General features: G+C 45.5%; 3 protein-coding genes and 1 long non-coding RNA gene across 8 annotated transcripts in view; 2 read left to right on the top strand and 2 right to left on the bottom strand.

Annotated features, from left to right (window-relative positions):
• On the top strand, positions 1–2,989 carry LOC114844014 (uncharacterized). Its single transcript, XR_003783672.3, has 2 exons — positions 1–139; positions 597–2,989. It is a non-coding gene; the product is annotated as an uncharacterized LOC114844014 (long non-coding RNA).
• On the bottom strand, positions 1,215–5,582 carry ndufv2 (NADH:ubiquinone oxidoreductase core subunit V2). The gene is made up of 8 exons (XM_029131009.3): positions 5,426–5,582; positions 4,702–4,764; positions 3,821–3,883; positions 3,339–3,455; positions 3,044–3,212; positions 2,271–2,380; positions 1,525–1,601; positions 1,215–1,412 (listed from the first exon to the last, which is right to left on the bottom strand). The coding sequence occupies exons 1-8, from the start codon at positions 5,465–5,467 to the stop codon at positions 1,319–1,321; spliced, it is 735 nt and encodes a 244-aa protein (XP_028986842.1). The 5' UTR covers positions 5,468–5,582; the 3' UTR covers positions 1,215–1,318.
• A 774-nt stretch (positions 5,583–6,356) lies between these two features.
• Positions 6,357–13,241, top strand: acss2l (acyl-CoA synthetase short chain family member 2 like). Its single transcript, XM_029132755.3, has 18 exons — positions 6,357–6,671; positions 6,782–6,977; positions 7,858–7,949; positions 8,065–8,168; positions 9,278–9,350; positions 9,452–9,527; positions 9,982–10,063; positions 10,179–10,316; positions 10,571–10,741; positions 10,842–10,975; positions 11,288–11,420; positions 11,522–11,578; positions 11,726–11,806; positions 11,904–12,012; positions 12,105–12,173; positions 12,244–12,420; positions 12,753–12,827; positions 12,918–13,241. The coding sequence occupies exons 1-18, from the start codon at positions 6,548–6,550 to the stop codon at positions 13,043–13,045; spliced, it is 2,019 nt and encodes a 672-aa protein (XP_028988588.1). The 5' UTR covers positions 6,357–6,547; the 3' UTR covers positions 13,046–13,241.
• Positions 13,242–16,373: 3,132 nt separating this feature from the next.
• Positions 16,374–19,090, bottom strand: part of LOC114843965 (microtubule cross-linking factor 1) — a 29,268-nt gene continuing 26,551 nt past the window's right edge. For 3 of the 5 annotated variants that reach the window (XM_041068020.2, XM_041068021.2, XM_029130889.3), the window contains one exon: positions 16,374–17,509. In XM_041068020.2, coding sequence (XP_040923954.1) covers positions 17,271–17,509 — 239 coding nt within the window. In that variant the 3' untranslated portion in view covers positions 16,374–17,270. The remainder of the gene's footprint in view (positions 17,510–19,090) is intronic. The other 2 variants (XM_041068022.2, XR_005896860.2) reach the window with 2 other exon arrangements.

Here is a 19,090-nt window from a genome sequence, read left to right as displayed (position 1 = left end):
CATCCCAGCCGTTCGTCGCCCGTCCTCGCGGAGAGAAGCCTGGCGAACATGCAAGCTGTGCTCTCATTGGCTGAAAGTGGTCACGTGGCTGCCTGAGCCCCACCGAGCGGTCTCCGTCTGCTGGATAGACTATACATGGGTATGTGTCAAACTATTTAAGTCTTGTTTTATTGACGCTACAAGGAACATACAACCTACAACGTTCAGAGTGTTCTTCGTGCTATCGTATTCTGTAAGATAGAGGCGTGTGCGGCATGTCCAGGTGGCTCTTGGCGTGTGAATTTGGACCGAAAGCACTGGAGAGTGAGAACCGTAACGGGCACTTGACGTCATCTTTTCCGTTGTTGAGTTGCGGTCAGTGCGAACTTTCTCGAAAATCACGGCTTTTATTGCCGGGTGAAAGTCGGTGTCTTTCTTTCCCGTGAGTCGGGCACGCAGGTCGGCCACATATACGTTAACAAACTGATCGCGGTTATTCGCCATTTTAACGCGCCAACTCGTTTTATGTGCCAGCTTTGAATTGGTTGCGCAGTGACATTTGCATCATTGTGGGCTCTGTGCGCATGCGTCATGGTGCATATTATTATATGTTGCAGAGCAGGCTTCAAAGTCGCCAGAGAAAGCGGAGTGGGGGAGGGGGACGCGGCTAGACACGAACACGCCACCGGGCTGGGATGGAAATGACAGGAACAGTTGTAGCGGGGCGGCCACGGCGGCGAAGGCTTTGCCAAGCGGATTAATCATATAACAGCCTGCCCGGATTACCCTTAAAGTTATCTGGAATTCATCTAGAACAAGTAAAACCTGATTTAATAGGGCCAGGCTTACTCTGGAGTTACTTTGGCCATTCATTTGCATTATCCTGGCCCTGGGAAAATCCAAAATAAAAAACTATGAAATCCATCTGAAAGAAATGTAAAATGAGACTACTCCTTGATTAATCTAAGCGCGATACAGTAAATTGACTTGTTGTACACGTCTATACTATAAACCTTTGTCACTGACCATGTGACCATGCATTTAACCATTAATTATTTGGATTATTGTTAAAGCTGATCTTCTCTGGCTGTTTAGTGCCACATGTAAAAAATTTTACTTGTTGTAAAATCCTTTAAGGAGCAGTAATATAGATAAATAATGTTGTTTTTGTGGTCAACTACAACAGTCTAATTCAAAGTCCCTGGATGATCCAAAGTCAGAAAATACCACATTAATAATCGCACAGATATAAGAATTTATTTACACAATATGTTTAAATTGAGCATAGGTTCTGAGACAAGTTGCTTTTGCAAAGAAAAACAAATGTGGCTGAAAATGTCTACAGGTCAGATCGTACACCAAAGCCTGGACCTGGAGGAGGCCCTGTGAGAGAAGTTAATCCTCCTGCAGGCTCACACGAGAAACGCCCACTCCTGTAGAAAAGGGGAAAAATTATAGGGTAACATAAAGTCATTGTACATGTAATGGGTCTCTGAGATTTAAATACCGGCAATGACCGTTACATGAGGGGTTATTTGCATGTACCTGGGCCCAGGCGGTGGGACCCTGCCGGCTTTAAGTTCATCAATAATATCCTCAATATCCTTTGGTGTTAGGTCCTCCTAGAAACAAGAAGGCAGGAGCAATGAGAAAAAAGCAGCAGCATGTGCTGTATGTTATTTACCAATGGTCTTTTATTGTGGGAGAGGCTAGAAAACCTGAATCTGTTCCTCTTGCAACTGAGTAGGGTCATTATGATTGTAGCTTATTCTTGGGAAAATATAAACATAGGTTTCACACTGCAAATATAAATACTGACATCTTTAAATAATAGGTTTTCAAATTCCAAGATACATTGTTAGAGTGGTTGTTTATCTAACACTTCAGAATAAATTTCCATACGACTGTATAGCTGCAAATATTTTGTTGCTTTCACAAACTAACTGCTTTGAATTTCCCAAATGTAAAGCAGTTATCCCAATTTTCTCAACATTGGGTTGGTTTTTAACCCAAGTAAACCAGAATAATTCTGGAATAAATTTTGGTTCACTTGTCTGCACTAATTAAATAACTATATTTTCCTATGCGTTAATTTCAAGTAATGTTTAGTTCCGTTATGGTTTCTAATTCAAGAAAGAGATGCATAGACCATACCACAGATGTATTAGCTTCCAGTGTTTCATTTCTGAAATACAGCTGGAAAATATACACCCTGCAGGCAGACTTTGCCAGGGTTGAGCCTTACAGTATTTGTTTATTAGTTAGAATGTGTGTGCAAGTCAAGTACTCACATAATAGTTGTCATTGATCTGGACCATTGGAGCGTTCACACAGGCGCCGAGGCATTCAACTTCTATCATGGTAAACATTTTGTCGGGTGTTGTCTCTCCAACCTTGATACCTGTAGAGAAATAAATGTGAACCAGTGCTCCCATCAAACCTTACTGAGCATGAGCAAAAGCTGTGCAAAGCTTGTAGGATCAAGTTCTCATTGCTGTCAACAATACCTTAGCTTCTAAATAAAGGTTGTTAATACTTAATAAATGGGATATTTGTTGTTGAATTGTATTTATTTGAATTTTGCTTTTTCATCGTAGATTGAGTAGTAATTGAATAAACATTTAATAGGCATTGATGCATAAAATGTGGAAATATGAAAACCTTCAATATGCAATTTACAATTCATTCTGAATATCAGTAGACAGTAGAACTTGTCTAAACTCAAGCAGCTGTGTTTGACAGTGCATACTTGATGCACTGTTTGACTTCTAACAAAATGTAAATGTAACTCGTTTAATTGAGGAACAAACAAATATCAGTGTTCTCTATTAAAGCCCACACAGACTGAAATGGTGTTGAATTTCAGAGTTGTATGTCTATCTCTGCCTGTTTACCACTATAGCTTGCTCTTGTGCAAATATACAGTTATTTGTGTTACTTAAACATTTATTTTTCATATTCTAAATGTTCATTTAATTGTATATACTCAATAAAAGAAATCATGTTTTCATCTGTGTTCTCTTGTATTGGTGGTATGTTGTAAAATGGAAAATGTCTCTCTTACCCAGTTTTTTTTGGATGGCCTCCACGATGCTGTCTGAGTTGCAGAGCATGCAGGGTGTTGTTGTGCAGACCTGAATGAAGTATTTTCCCACAGGCTGACGCAGGAACATTGTATAAAATGTTGCTACTTCATACACTCTCATAGGAGGGATTTCCAGCACCTCCGCAACCTAAATGAAAACAATTTCAAACATTCGATGACACACAGCACATGTTGGTGTGGTGGTCTGTCACCAACTGATATTTAAAATGGTTAAAAATATTAAAACGGCATCACACAGTTTTGTAAAAATTACCTTGTTCATGGCAGAGATGGGTAGCCATCCATGTTGCCTCTGGGCTAAATCCAAGACTGGGATGGTGGCTGCTTGCTTGTGTCCATCAGGGTAGTTTGAAATAATTGCCTCGATCCTCTGCAGGGGGAAAATAATCCTTATTACTTCCCCATTTATTCCATGTTACACTTACCTCAGTTTAACTAGCAAATATTATCTACAAATTAATGATATATAACACTGACACACTAACATACACTATTAAGACTACAACCAGTGAAACTCAATATGGCTTGAATGGGGTGGCTGCCACCTGTGCAAATTGAGCTTTTCAGACATGTCTCCCACTTGACTGCACTCTTTTTTTGGCTTAACAAATTCATACAGAATTAACTTTGAAATCAAAAAACACACGTGATTCATGTTGAATACAGGTGCAGGCTGAAAATCACATACTTGAACTGATAAGGTACCAATCTACTCCACACAGATGTGATTCTTACCTTTTTGTTCTCCTCTGTGAACTCAAAGGGAGTATCTGGGTTGTTGTCGGGTGTATCTCTGTGCTAAAAAACAAGTTATATCATGTAAACATTATTATATCAAAACCATAATTAACTTAAGTAACACTTGTCAAGTAATTTAGATTTCATCCTGCAAAGGGGTGCTTCTCCCACCACAAGAAAACACTTATCACAGATAATTATGTGTCCTTCTGCACACACTGCCCCCTTGTGAGCAGCAAATTATCGGAGCTGTTAACGACTGCATTTAAAGCCATGTGAAGGTAAATGTCGAAAACATCATTCATGTGGGTTGCAGGCAAGCCAAGTCCACTTTTTCTCTGTCCAATCACAGATTAACAACATCTAAATTATCAACAGACTATGCAACCATGGCATGTTTCCATTACGTGACATGACATGTTTTTGTTGCACAGCATGGCTCTAAACAGACTCTGAAGACAGCTCCCAGGATGAATTATTAGCTTTGGAAAAGTCATACCACTGGGAATTTTCAAGTAAAAATGGAAGAGGAAAAATATTGCTGAGTTATGATCTGACCAAATTTACATGATAGATTTTGATCATAATTCATATTCTACAATATGTATATATAGAATACATGTCTATTATTATGTGTAATTAACAGGTAAATACATTAATAAAAACTGAAGGACAGGTTTGTAATTGTGGATGATATTTTAACTTTGAGATTTCTCCAATTGATTCTGGCTGACAAAATTAAATTAAAGTTTATGGTAACTCACAATGTCCGGTTCAGCACTGAAAGTGAAGCCTGATTTTAAACTGAAGCCTGACTACCCAGCAGTGATGACTCTGTGTACAATCACTTCATCATTAGCAAAGTAACATGAACTAACCACAAAGATGCCACCAGCTCCAGCTCGTGCAGCAGACTGATGCAGACTTCTGACCTGCCTGGCCTGCAAATAGAAAAAACAATAAAAACACCACGTAGTAATTGCATGCTTGGTTCGACTTTCCCTGAGACATTTGTAGTTTTATCTTAAATCTGGGGGAAAGATTATTAAAAAATGAATTATTATTATTATTATTATATATAAAAAATAGTTAAAACATGAAGGTATTGTTGATTTGTTAATCTCCTCTTATACGTTTTATTAGAGTCAACCTTGTAGATAAAGTAACCAAAATACGTTTATAATTTCCTAAATACAGTAAGTGATTAACAAAAACCAAAATATTGCCATGTTATTTAACTGCAATATATCTATACAACACGGACTGCAACGACCAGTATGTCACACATCGGTCTTTTCTTACAGTATGTCTATCTCTGCCTGTTCAATCAACTGTATTACCCTGTAATACAGTTGAATCTAAATATTAAAATGTGTAAAGTGACTGTGATTTACACCTGAATTGCTCGTTTGTCTAAGGATCACATCGTAAACGTTTGACAGCAGAAAGCTAACAAGCCCACCGTTAGCTAGTTAGCATAGCGGCCTCTGCTGTTGCTTGTCCTTGTGAAGAGTCATTGTGTTTTTTGCCCAGATTATTAGTTAAATCATACTTTTAGCACATGAACTACTGTCCGTAACCATGGATAAAACACCTCCGTACCGTCTGCGATACTACAGAACGAACAGCCGCAGACAAAAACATCTTGATCCTTGAAGTGTGTTCCCTGTGCGTTAGCAGAAGGAAGGGACAACCACCGCCGACACCAACATCAGCGTGCTCACGATCGTTTAAGTGGGTCTGACGTATGACGCACGCCCGGGCAAGACAACGGCAGCGGCAGTGCCACTCAATCGATCCCAGATTGAAATTTGAAATCAACACAATCATTTCCACTTTTCTTTCTGATCCACGTTATGTAACCCGAAATGTGTTTGTGCTCCAAGCTTACCAGCAATTCTCACATTTCTAATTATATTGAAAACTGAGAATCTATTTATTATGCTTCACTACATTTATTTGGCAGCTTTAGTGAGTACATACTGCTTCTACCTAAGTAATTTGAGGTAATAATTCCCCCCCCCCCCCCCCCCCCCATAGCCACAGTTTGCTCTGTGTGCTGTGTTGCTGAGGTCCCTTTAGCTCACAGTCTGCCCAGAGTTTATTGATATAGTTTTATACTACAGCATTCAGCCTGCTGACTTATGTAACAACTCATTGGTAACTTCTGTCCACATTATATTTACAGCCGCATTGTTAGTAACTAATTAGTACCTAAATCTTTCAAATAAATCTCATGGAGTATATACTTCTCTCACTTGTGGTGAAGTAGAAGTGCAGTGGAGTGATGAGAGATTTGAGAAATTAGTTTTTGCAGTTTTAAACCATGCATTACACTATCAGTCAAATCAAACCTCCCTGCGCGGCCCTGAATGCCCAGCATACATCACAGTAAACACCTCCTCTACAACCTACTCCACCTCCTTGCTTGGGAAAATAATGTGATCAACAGGCCAGGGAGGATTTATCCAATGAAAAAGTGGGAGTGCTGCACCACGAAAGTGGATTGGCTGCACTGGCACTAAGCAGACTGGAGTGAGCGTGCAGCTTGGACATTAGAGGTGGATCATTATGCATGCTGGATTGTGTGGCTTCAGCACTGGAGGCCTTGTGGTTTTCTTACCTTACCCAGGACCATCCAGACACATCGACGGTGACTCCAGCTTAGCCCATTTCACACTCAATCTCAGATGATTTAGGTCTGCCTGCATCTGTCCTTGCACCATGGTTGTTCCTGAATCTCAGGACAAAATGTACTACCCTCCTGACGACCTGCAGAGGGATGCTCATGTGCCTGATTTGAACTCATATCTGGCACAGTACAGGAAGTCTCTTGAGAATCCAGAAGGTAGGTCATACCATCAGTGGTTTCTTGCATTTCACCACCCTCCAACTCGTCATGATGTTTATCCACCCTGAATGCAGCCTGTAACGCTAACATAAATCACTTGGTTTCAGCTTTCTGGAAAGAAGTTGCCAGTGAGTTCTTCTGGAAGAAACCAGCAACAGGCCCAATGCTGCAGTACAACTTCGACGTCACAAAAGGAAACATATACGTTAAATTCATGGAAGGGGCCAAAACCAACATATGTTATAATGTCCTGGACAGGCATGTGAGGGAGAAGGACCTCTATGAAAAGGTTGCCTATTACTGGTAAGCAACAATGCATGCAGAGTGAATGATGGCCTGGAGTTACGTCAGGTATCTCAGTCAGTGGCAGCTGCTGTGTCCTTGGTGCAACTCCAGTGCATGAATCCAGCTTTTCAATCTCTCACATAAAAAGATAAAGAGTGGGCAGGAGTTCTTGCAAAAGTAATTCAATGGAGATATGTTGCAATCAATGAAATGCAAAAATGCTACTTATATCATACCACAATCACAATGATTATTATTTATTACTTATGGCACTCAGTCCAGCTGCCCAGTCCTCAGACTGGAGAAGCTTAGCAAACACAACATATTTGCTCTACCAGACCAGCAGTAATAGGGTTCAATGTAACTGAGCACAGTGGAGACCAAACGTCACCAACACTGGTTGCACTGCATGGAAGCACTTAGCTCCTTCGTGTGCTTTGACTAAAGCAGGAGATTCTATCCACAAACCATTTTTAACTGTTATTGAGAAAAGAATGCAATGGTTAATTTCACTATGTTGAGATGTGGGAAGCGTGTCGTTGCTCTGACGTTGCAGCCACGTTGTCACATTTAGTACAAACACACTCACCTCAGGTTTCTCAACCTAGAAAAGTACAGAACCTACATGTTTACAGTTACAGAGGTTCTTTAGTTAATATTAAAAACGTGTTGAGCAATACAGGTGTTTTTATGCCAAGATGATCAGGTTTCATGTGGCCCTATGAAACATTGCACCACATAGTTTTCCAAACAACTCTCCTGACAGACGCCCAAACCCAACACAGACCCAGCAGTTACAGGAACAGGTCATTTCCCCCTGTGAACCCACCGACGCCTCGGGACTTGAAACATGCTCACGGATGCGTGAAAACCTGTCCCGTTCTGTCCCGTTTGCCAGGGAGGGCAATTCACCCGATCACCATGTGACCATCACCTACCGTCAGCTGCTGAGCCAGGTGTGCCGCTGCGCCAACGTCCTCAAGCGAATGGGTGAGACCCTGATGCCCCCTTCAGCACACCTCACAGAAAACAGGAACCGTGAAATGATGAAGATTAGGGTGAAATATAATAAAACCCTGTGTGTGTGTTTGTATCTTTTATGAAGGTGTGAAAAAGGGAGACAGGGTGTCCATCTACCTGCCCATGATCCCAGAGCTGGTTTACACCATGCTGGCCTGTGCCAGGATAGGTGCTGTTCACTCTATTGTGGTAAGCAGGCCCCGGTTCGACCCTTTTCAGCTGTGTGGAGTGTGCTAATGTAGACAATCAACAGGTGGAATTGTTACGTTTGCTGCTCCGACCTCATTTCTGCGCTTGAACATAAGCTCTGGTGTCTGTGGGTTCAGCACCCGGCTCCCAGTTAGCCGCTCTTTCATGCGCGAACGAGGTACCGGCAGCACCTGCACACAATATATGGGTCAGACATTCACAGCATGGGAAGACATCCGAGTCAGTTCTGCACGCAAGCCAACTCTATTTTAGCCATAAGACGTTGCCCATCCATGCAAAGGTTAGTATTCCTGATGAAAATAGCTCCAGGCGGCTCCACTGTGGGTTCAAATTATGACTTATGAGCTGTTTTTGGCAGAACTGAGGAGAGAGTCATGTCTCTGCTTGGTCATTGTTTTTACCTCACTGGACATGAGCATCATGAGCATCATGATATAATGCTCCTGGCGATAACGCCAGCCATCCAGATTTTCATGTCCCTATAAATACTAATCAGACGTTAGTTTGGCATAGAGTCCAGCCAGAGACAGGACAGATAACTCCACTCAGGGCTGACATTTTGCTGAGTCCAGAGTCGACAGTGACCTGATTCATAACGCTTTTATTAACACTGGAACATTATACTCAGTGAACTAGTAACCTTGGCAGGAACACAGACGTTTGGCCAGCGAGTGATTCTGGTGATGAGCACGAACATGATCAAACGCATATGAACGGAGATGCTCTGAACTTTTACAACTACTCATATAAAACTGTTCAAAGCTGTAAAGTAACTAAGTGGTTGTTGGTTTGATAGAAGATGATGGGTTACGCTTTAACATTCTTTAACATCCAAGACTTAGTTCTGCTGATTATTATCTATACTGTAGTTATATATTAACTTTTAGTTGTAAAGTAAGCAAATAAAGTAAATGTATATAATGTGCAGTAATTTATGTTTTGCCCATTTGGACTTTGTCTTGTCAGATTTTTTGAATCATTTTACTAAGGAGTTTATATTTTGTCATATGCTCTAGAATTAATAGCTAAAATAATCAGCCCCAAGCTGGAATCACTTCCAGAACTTCTTTCTTTCTTTTCTTATTCAGTTTGCTGGTTTCTCCTCTGACTCTCTGTGTGAGAGGATTATTGATGCCCAGAGCAGCGTCCTGGTGACAGCAGGTAAGTCAGGACACTCATTTAATACACAATTAATAGACAATATGGCTGTACACTGATTCTAACTCACCCGTACTTGTCCTTCCAAAACTTTCAATACACAGATGGTGTTTACAGAGGGGAGAAGCTGATCAACCTGAAACTGATTGTAGACGAGGCTCTAGAGAAGTGCCGGGAAAAGTAGGTGCTGCTTACAAAGCAACAGTTTTCCAGTTCTCAGCAGCCTCCCTTATTTACACTAGCTGCTGCTGCTGGTAATGGGACTTGGCCTCTAGCATATGAGTCACTGAACACACAAACTCACTCACAGCAAAGCTGTATCAGCTGTTATCAGGGATGTTAAGGAAGCACACAGCCTGGTTTTCACATTACGGTGTTGCCGAGCAACATGGAGCACTCCGAGTCGTCAGGGATACCTAAGCTGCCTGTCTCCCGTGGCAACGTGAGCCTGGGATGTGAGCTGAGAAATAAAGCATGTGGGAAAAGTGTCAGAGACCTGTTTGTGGGTTCAAAAATAAAACAATTGTGAAACAGTAACTTAAATTTATTCTGCACTCACATGATCCTGATGTCTAAGTAGGACAACACAAGCCCTCAGACGCGGGCCTCACCCTCTTCTTTATTTTTTACACAGAGCCTCGTCGAGCATCAATAAATGCCTCGTTGTCCGACACCATCTGAGGACAAAAAGTGGAACAGCGTCCAACAAATTACAGGTAAAATAATCTAACGGTCACGCAAAACGTGCTGTTTTTCAGCTAAAGGCTCCATAAACCCTGAACCTAAAACTAACTAAAACAAAGAAACAAATCGTTGCTGTCATATGTTCAGACGCCCTGGGACTCGGACTGTGACGTGTGGTGGGACGAGGCCATGAAAGATGCTCCTGAGGAGTGTGAGCCAGAGTGGATGGACGCCGAGGACCCTCTGTTCATCCTCTACACCAGCGGCTCCACCGGAAAACCCAAGGTGAGGTACAAGACAATGGAAACCAGCAGTTCGGCTTGGAACTATTACATGGCATCAAATTACCTGTGAAATCACGACTACAACAACAACAGATCTGCATCTATTTTCTGCTCAGACAAGCCTGTAATGAAATCAACCTTTTACATAATCTGCTGTCTCCAGAGAAATGAGGGTTTTCCAATGCTAAAAGGCAGAAATGTATTTCTAGAAAGTCATCCTCCCGTTTCCCACACGCTTCTGCCTGCTGTGCACAGGGTGTTCTCCACTCGGTTGCCGGGTACCTGCTCTACACGGCGCTGACCTTCAAGTGCGTGTTCGATCATCGCCATGACGACGTGTACTGGTGCACGGCCGACATCGGCTGGATCACCGGTCACTCCTACATCACCTACGGTCCGCTGGCAAATGGCGCTACCAGCGTTTTGGTGAGTCAGAAGATGCGATTGGTTCTCGATTGGTGCCATTAAAACAATTCGAGGGTTTAAACATCCCACTGTGTCTGCGTCTCACCGTCTTCCTTTGCAGTTTGAGGGCATACCCATCCACCCTCACGTTGGACGCTTCTGGGAGATAATCCAGAAGTACAGAGTGACTAAGTTCTACACGGCCCCCACAGCCATCCGCCTGCTGATGAAGTACGGACGGGAGCCGCTGCAGAAGTGAGCGTCAAAACAGCTTCTTTTGCAGGAGCTGCTGCAGCTCGTCTCAAAGCACAGCTGGACTCGACAAGATGCTTGGGTGCATTTTTTTCAGCAGGAATTTTCCAGCTTTCATATGAAAAAGTCACACTTTGATTTTCGAAGGCTTTCATCACCGTGCTCCGACTTCTTGCTGTGTAACGTTTAGCTCAGCGTTGAGGAAACCACCTCAAGCTGTCTAAAAATGCTGCTGTTGAAGCTCTGAATGGGTTTAAGCTGTTGTATGTTGAGCACATATTGTTGGCGCGTGCTCTACGTGCTGTGCTCTGCCAGGTACGACCTCTCCAGTCTGAGGATCCTGGGGACGGTGGGCGAGCCCATCAACCCGGAGGCCTGGCAGTGGTACCACGAGGCGGTCGGGCAGGGGAGATGTCCCATCGTCGACACTTTCTGGCAGACGGAGACGGTAGATGAAGCACAGCTTCACAGAGCACACGAGGGTTTACACACGTTCATAGGCTCATCATGTGTTCATCATGCGTGTGTTTTTATTCTGCTGATGTGCAGGGAGGTCACGTTCTGACTCCTCTGCCCGCGGCCACGCCGCTGAAACCAGGCTCTGCTGTAAGTAGCATCGACTCCATCTACGCAGCACTACCCTTCAACTCTCTAATGCGGAAGAGTTGCATTTAAACCAAATTGAAGCAATGGGTTGTGATCCGAAATAAACTACACACACAGCACAGTTTAAGTCCACGTCCTCATTTCCAGACGTTCCCTTTCTTCGGAGTGGAGCCGAGCGTCCTTAACGAGCACGGAGAGGAGCTGGAAGGAGAGGCTGAGGGTTATCTGGTGACTTTCACTCACGGCTTTGCTTCATTCTGGCAAATTCGCTATTCAGATGTGCACAATGTGAATATCATCTTGTCTGCATGTATGTTTCCTGCAGGTTTTCAGGAGGCCTTGGCCTGGACTGATGCGCACGGTTTACAGAGACCAGGAGCGCTTTGAGAACACCTACTTCAAGAAATTCCCCGGCTTTTATGTCACTGGTGACGGTGAGGCTCACAGATGCACTCTAATAAAAGCCACAGTGAACAGCTGCCCTGTACTTTTTGACTTCTCACTAATAAAGAACACTTCCCCTCAGGCTGCAGGCGGGATAAAGACGGCTATTACTGGATCACAGGCAGAATAGACGACATGATCAACGTGTCAGGTATCGTTCCCCCATCGTTGTGCTTCTGCGTCGCCGCCTTCGCCAGGTTCTAGCCGCGTGCGTTTTCCAGGCCACCTGATGAGCACGGCCGAGGTGGAGGCGGCGCTGACCCAGCACCCGGCCGTGGCGGAGTCCGCCGTGGTGAGCCGGCCCCACAAAGTGAAGGGCGAGTGCCTCTACTGCTTCGTGACCCTCAAAGACGGCATGGAGTTCAGCCACGCGCTGGTGCAGGGGCTCAAGACGCTGGGTGAGACAGATCGGAAGCAGATTACGGCTTTGAGAAATGCAGCAGATTTCCTTCCCAGACGTCAATAAACATTCAATATGATTGAAAAATGAATTCCCGTAGAAGAGGCGGCGGTAACATTATCCTAAATTACAGCTGCTTCACTGCTCCAGGATTGAATCCAGCTCCTAAACGATGCAGCTGCCTCATTTCTCAGATTCTACCTGACGCAGGCACCTTTGAATAAAAGCAGCCATATTTCTGGCATTTGCGTGAAATCGACAGTAAACCTGAGTTTGTGACTGTTTCTGCACGGCATCGACTCATGTTCTCCACTTTGTTTCCTGGATCAGTGAGGGAGAAAATCGGACCAATCACCACGCCAGACTTCATCCAGAATGCCCCGGCGCTGCCCAAGACTCGCTCAGGTACTGACCCGACGGCTCTCGCAGCCACCATCCCGCCTCTGCTCCCCTCCTCACCCGTCTCCTCTTCTCTCCTGCCCCGAATGGGTCCAGGGAAGATCATGAGGCGAATCCTCCGGCAGATTGCCCGCAATGAGAACGACCTCGGCGACCTCTCGACCCTGGCGGACCCGAAGGTGGTGGAGGTGCTGTTCAGCCAGAGGTGTGAAGCTGCAGCCTGATCAAACACCCCTCAGCTCCCACACTGTCTTCTACAGTAACTATGCAACAGAACTAGTCTAACTAGTGGTCCAGTGTGGTTGTGCACTGGTTTTATGGACCTTCTTATATGGGGCAGTTATTTGGTCCAAGTCGTCCCCTGTAAAGACAAATTTTTTCTAATGCCTCAAAGAATAAACTTTATATTTAGAAATTTTATTGAGTGTCAGTTGTGTATATTGTAAATCACACATTTCTGTGTTGTATGAATAAAGTAATAAAGCAGCTGTTCATTGCCCTCGTGTGGCAGAAATGGCGCCGTGCAGCAGCTGTCGCATGGCGTTATCGTTCATCGTTCATCTGCTGAGGATTTCTGCCTCTTGTCGACTGTTTGTGTACAGCCTCACGGCTTTGATTGTGTGATCAGCGAGCAGCAATTAGAAGAGACGGAGGAGGCCTTTATCTTACGGTCTTGGGTTTCTTTTGATTTTAAAAGCATCCAAGGTTTGAAAAGTGGAACAAGGAAAACAAATCACAGTTTGTTTGGGATTTTATTGGAGCAGGTTGTTCTGGAGACGTCTCAGAGGGACCGGCCTCTTACCTCACTGTCGACGTTGGGTCATGTGCAGGCAGTGCACTTTCTTTTTGTGTGTAGAAAAAAGCCCCAAAACGTTATATCATCTTTCCCAGCAGCAGAGGAGTGGTTACCATGACAACCTGCCTTACGCAGCATCCACAAATCCTCCCAGTCCTCCTGTGTCGTCCTCTGGTCTCAGTCGGCCGATACATTTCTGTATTTATTCCACACTCTCATGACGTATTTTACAGCCGATGCTTGTGAATTATGGTCTAACTTTACAGCCCTGAGGCCAATTTGAATGACGCAATCATGGGAAGCTAGCGAGCAGTTTAATTTATTTTGTCTCTCAGGTAAATTACTGGTTTCACATTACGCATCATGAGCTGCTTCTTTTTTAAATGACTGTTATTATATTACTGTATGGTTCCCCAGAACAAAATGTGCTCACTTTGACCCCACATCAGGGTCTAATTAGCTGTTAGTGTGCAAATATATGTGTGAAGTGTCCCAGCCTCCGTGGATGCTGCTGCAGATGAGGTGGGAGCCTCGCGTTCCCATTGCGTTACGTTACGGATGCCCACTGTGAGCCACACAAAGACCTGAGCCCGACAGACAGATGGTGAACCTGAACCTAACTGAACTGGACCCAGTTCAGTTAGGTTCGGACGTTTTTTTAATTTCCACTGCTGAGGAGATAATCTGGTGGAGCTCTGGCGCTTTTTGGCTCGTGAACCTACTTTGTGGTCGGACGAAGGGTTTCTGAGTAAACGCGCTGATGCTGCGGGGTTCAAACGCTCGTCACACTCCTCCACACAATGAGACTGTCTGTTCACAAGCACAATAGTGCATTTCTTGTCTGACAGCCGGCTCCTGCCATGCACTTTCCCCGCGGCGGCCCTGGTCTCGGGGCCCGACAGGAGCACAGGAGGACCTTTTTGTCTGATGAATGATGATGTAACAGACAGAAGACGTGAGGAGCCTCCAGGCGAAGCTTTGCTCGGTATGAATCCTCCTCGGGGCCAAAGCCTCGCTCCAGCGGTGCTTACGGGCCTTTCTGCATCGTTGGCATGACAACGCCTCGGCTAATAGCCCGGCCACGACCATTGTGTGGCTCATTGTCCGTTTGAGGCCTTTGCACGCTGCAATTTGGAGGCCAATTTTTGACAGATTGCACGCTGAACGAGGCGGCGCGGAGCCGCGGAAAGGTTAATTCTGTCAGCAGGACACACGGAGGATGAGAGCCGTTTAATAAAATCGATTCAAATGTGTATCAGGCATCACACGCAGGCTTTTGTCCATCCTGAAAGCAGATTGCTTTATCGTTGATGCATTTAGGCAATGATTCATCCATTCACTGGTCACTATGGATATTTTCTCATATAATTTTAGGAAACCTGGCATTCATTCTGTACGAGTCAAGCAAATGCTGCGCTGTTGCAGATAACCTACACGCTGTCCTGCCCTTGAATGCACCATGCACTGGAATCATTGACGTGCTCCTTTTATTACAAACACAACAAGGCAGTGAAGTTACGCATTTGTCGGCACGGACTAGCTCACGCTGGTCTGTGGCGTGACGTCCACTGGGTTCAGGCCTTCACGCCGATCCCCAGGGTTCAGATCCGAGTCCTCAGAGCAGCAGCACAACTCGTCTCATCCGTTCAGACGAACAGAGAAAGTTCCTCTCAAGGCTTTTAAGGAGGGGTCCAGACGGCCACCGCTGCATTATTCATCACAGCCAGAGAGGAAAACTTGGCTCTTCAGATTTCCTTCATCAGTCACACGTCAGAGCAAAGACAGAGTCTAAATCAGTCACTGCACCACCTTTTGCTCTTTGTCACTTACGACCTTCATCCTTAAATTGCTGGTGTCCTGTTCAAGTCGCCACAAACACAGCAGATCAGCAGATGTTTGTCAGTTCAGGCAAACAACCGGCGGCCTTATTTTTCCTATCATCGATCTGTTACCACTGACTTTGCAAAGTTGTGTGTGATGTCACAAACAGAGCAAACCAACAGGTTTTAATGGGCGACTGTGAGCTGTGACTGGGACCGCAGCCTGACGGCACCGAAGCGTCGCTCGGCCGCCGCCGCGCGTCACTCGTCTCCTCCTCCGTCCGTTCACGACCTCTGACCTCCGCGTCGCAGAGGTCGCGCCCCCTTTGCTGCAGCCCAGTAACTTCGGCAGCAGAGACTTCATGGGCAGCGTGAATTATTCAGCAGCGGTGGGTTTCTCTCGGTGGACTGGAGTAGAAGCGGAGCGTCTCCTCGCTCCTCCCGCCGCTGACCCACTCAGCGCCATCAGCAGCTCCCAGCGTGCAGGTCCTCATCCATTATTCATCCGCAGAACTCTGACTCTATTTATTGCTGCCTCTGCCACCACCAGATGTTCTTTCAGGTTGTCTTACGTGATGCTGGCTTTCTTTTTCTCATTTCATCTCTCATCTAAATGTAAAATTTGTACTCATTTTCGAACAGTGACCCACCCAGGGCTTCATCACTGGTCCTTATCTTGCGTGACAAGCTGGGAAACACGAGCAAGGTGGCACGTGTGTGACTGTGATGCAAGAGGATTTAACTTCTGGGCCGACGCAATCTTCTTATTCACATCCACCGTGTGTGTCTCTGCCCCCTGACCCTCTGTAATCCCGTGGTCCGCGCTGTAATCCACGCACGCAGACAGACGTTCAGGAACACGAACTCAGGTCGGGCCGTGAATAATCTGCCGCGCGCCGCTCCACGAGGTCAACACAACACGCAGGGGAGCGAGTCTTGTAAATACACATTCATGTTTATTACCATTGACTATGTACACGAGACGATAGATCCTTAGACGCCTGACATAGAGTTTTCATCTAAAACATTCATATTTTGTCCACAATCACTTTTTCTTGCCAAAAGAAAAGATCATTCATATCCAATAGTGACAACTGCACAAGACAGTTGAGTCGATACAATAATGTGCTAAAAAATGGTTCTTACATCATGTGACAACAAAAACTCCCATCACAATATATTTTCTTCTCCCCCACAGCGGAGCGGAGTGAGCAAAGATGACTAGAGCTTGTATGTACATGCACTAAAGTGCTAGTGTTCAAAAGGCATGCAAATATTTGACCCATATTTGTACAACTGCCTTCCAAATATGCATAAGTGTTGTTGGGTTTGTCGTCGGCCGCCGACTTCGACAAGACGAGAACATTCCAAAGTAAAGACGAAGAGGTCAGCGCCAGAAATGACATCAGGAGCCTCTGCTTCATGGGACGAAGCAGAAGCCAGGTTTTTGTCCGTTTGTCCTTTCGCTCATTAAACTAAGTCGGTGAAAGATTCGAAGGCTGGCGATAAATAAAAAAAATAAAAAACAACAGAAAAAAAGCTGCTTAAAAAATGTAAACAGATGAGAAAAGAGGATGTAAACATCAAACAAATGCAACAGCTGACGTTTGTACGAACGCGTGGGGTGACGGGAAACTCAAGTGTGTGCAGGCACCTCTGATGGTATCTAGTTTTTATTTTGTTTGTGATCTTACAGTACATTCCAGGTTCTTCCTATGAGAAGTTCTGGTTCCTTGATGGTCAGCTGGTGCTACTGGGTGGATCCCACCCCCCATTCAGGCTCCGTCTCCTGCGAGTCTCTAGATTTGAGGGGGTTTCTGAGGTACTGGATCTTCAGGCTGAGGTGGAGGTGGAGGTAGAGGAGGCCCTCACGCCGGCTCCTCGCCCTCCAGGATGGTGTTCCGGGGACCCGGCGGTGGGAAGCTGAACCTCCTCCTTGAGCCCTCGCTCCACTTGGGCGAAGGCGAGGGGGAGCGGGCGGCCCAGCGCGAGGGCGGCCTGCGGTTGGCCGGGCGCGCCGGCCGCAGGAAGCGGGAGTCCAGGGGCGGAGCCACGGGAGAGCGAGGCAGGTCCTGCCAACGACAAGGAGCCGTCAGAGAGAGAGAGAGAGAGACGAGAGCGAGACGACTGCAGCAGAAACGTGAGCCCGAGAGGAAGAGAGAAGAGCGAGCGGACGAGTAAGTGAGGAGGTGCACGAACACAAAAGGTGAGGTGGTCACCGACATGATCTGTGCCACAGGGTGTGGTAGGATTGATTGTTTAAGCTCTTTACTAGAGGTTCACCTTCACCTGACGCCCACGGAGCCTCATCTATTACACCTGTATCAGCACCTTGAGTTACGGTACGTCATGAAGGTTTGTGTCACATCAAATTGTACTGGAATAACGCTGGTAATGGATGAGAGGGGTCACGTTTGACGTTGTTGCATCGTATCATAATAACCTCTGAACCATCACTGGCCCTCATATTGACGGCAGGAGAGTGATTTAGACCTGCTTCACTGATCCTGGCCCAAGGCGTCGTTAGCGGAGCTTTGAAATTATAACTCAGCAGTCTGAACTGAGCTCAACAGAAATTGGATCATGCACGGTTAGTAAACGTGGGAGAAACGTGTGGGTGATGCCGGTTTTCCCCCCGTTTGAATGACATCAGCGTGCGATTGTGTGAGCGCTCACAGCAGCGGCCTAATTTGAAATAGACCGTCTCACATCTTCCATTTCAGCTACAGGATGGAGAAGACGGAGCGAAGGGAACCTTCTGCTAAAAATACGCGGCAGCGGGGTGAAAGAGCGAAGTGAAGGAAAAAGAGGTGAGATGGACGGACAGATGGATCCGCTTCGAAACCTGCAGGAGTTCCTCGAGAACTGGCAGGAGAACAAGTCGAGACCAAATACACACCTCCACCCACGAATGAAGCGCTCATGAGCACCACCGATGCATCACGTACACAGACAGATCACTGTTTAATGTGTGGCTTGTGGGTTATCATATAGTTTCCTATTGGATGCTAATACACACCATCACACCACAGATCATGCACCAGTAACGTGTACAGGAAATCAGTAGAGGAGCGGCTACTGGAAACAGCAACGTGAACACATCTACATCCAGAACAGCGGAGCTTGAAAGGGAAAATCCACCTTGAAACGATTTGAAGCTGTTGGTTTCTAAGTCAACAACAGACACGTGTCAGGATTGAAGATGGTTTGATGATGCTACACTGGACTCTAAATAAAATCTAATTTAAGGGATGTTCAAGTGGATAAGGTGGATTTTTACTTTAAGCAAGAAAAACACCACAATATTCAGTAGCTTTGCACCAAGGAGTCAAATGGACCCCAGAGAGGGAGGGGTGCGTGGGAGGGGGGAGTGTTAGCGACCAGTCAGTGAATCTGGTTAGTGTGGAAGGAGATGGCGAAGGAGAACTGTAATAAAAGGACAAACAGGTGGAAATCAGAACACATGAAGGAGTCGGCACGGTCCGTCCAACACGAGGCGACAGGAAGACCTGCTGGAAACGCCGTGTTAAAATCCAGCTCAACCTTTTGTGTGTCATGTTCACTGGTCCACGTTTTGGCGGAAACACAACCAGTGAGCAAGGCACTTGTGACCCTCAAGGTTCCTGGGTTTGTTTTAAAGGACCATACCAGCG

Source organism: Betta splendens, chromosome 17 (genome assembly GCF_900634795.4).
Source record: "Betta splendens chromosome 17, fBetSpl5.4, whole genome shotgun sequence".
NCBI classification, from domain to species: domain Eukaryota; kingdom Metazoa; phylum Chordata; class Actinopteri; order Anabantiformes; family Osphronemidae; genus Betta; species Betta splendens.
The sequence above is the reverse complement of the archived record's forward strand: the minus strand, read 5'-3'. Positions and strand labels throughout refer to the sequence as shown.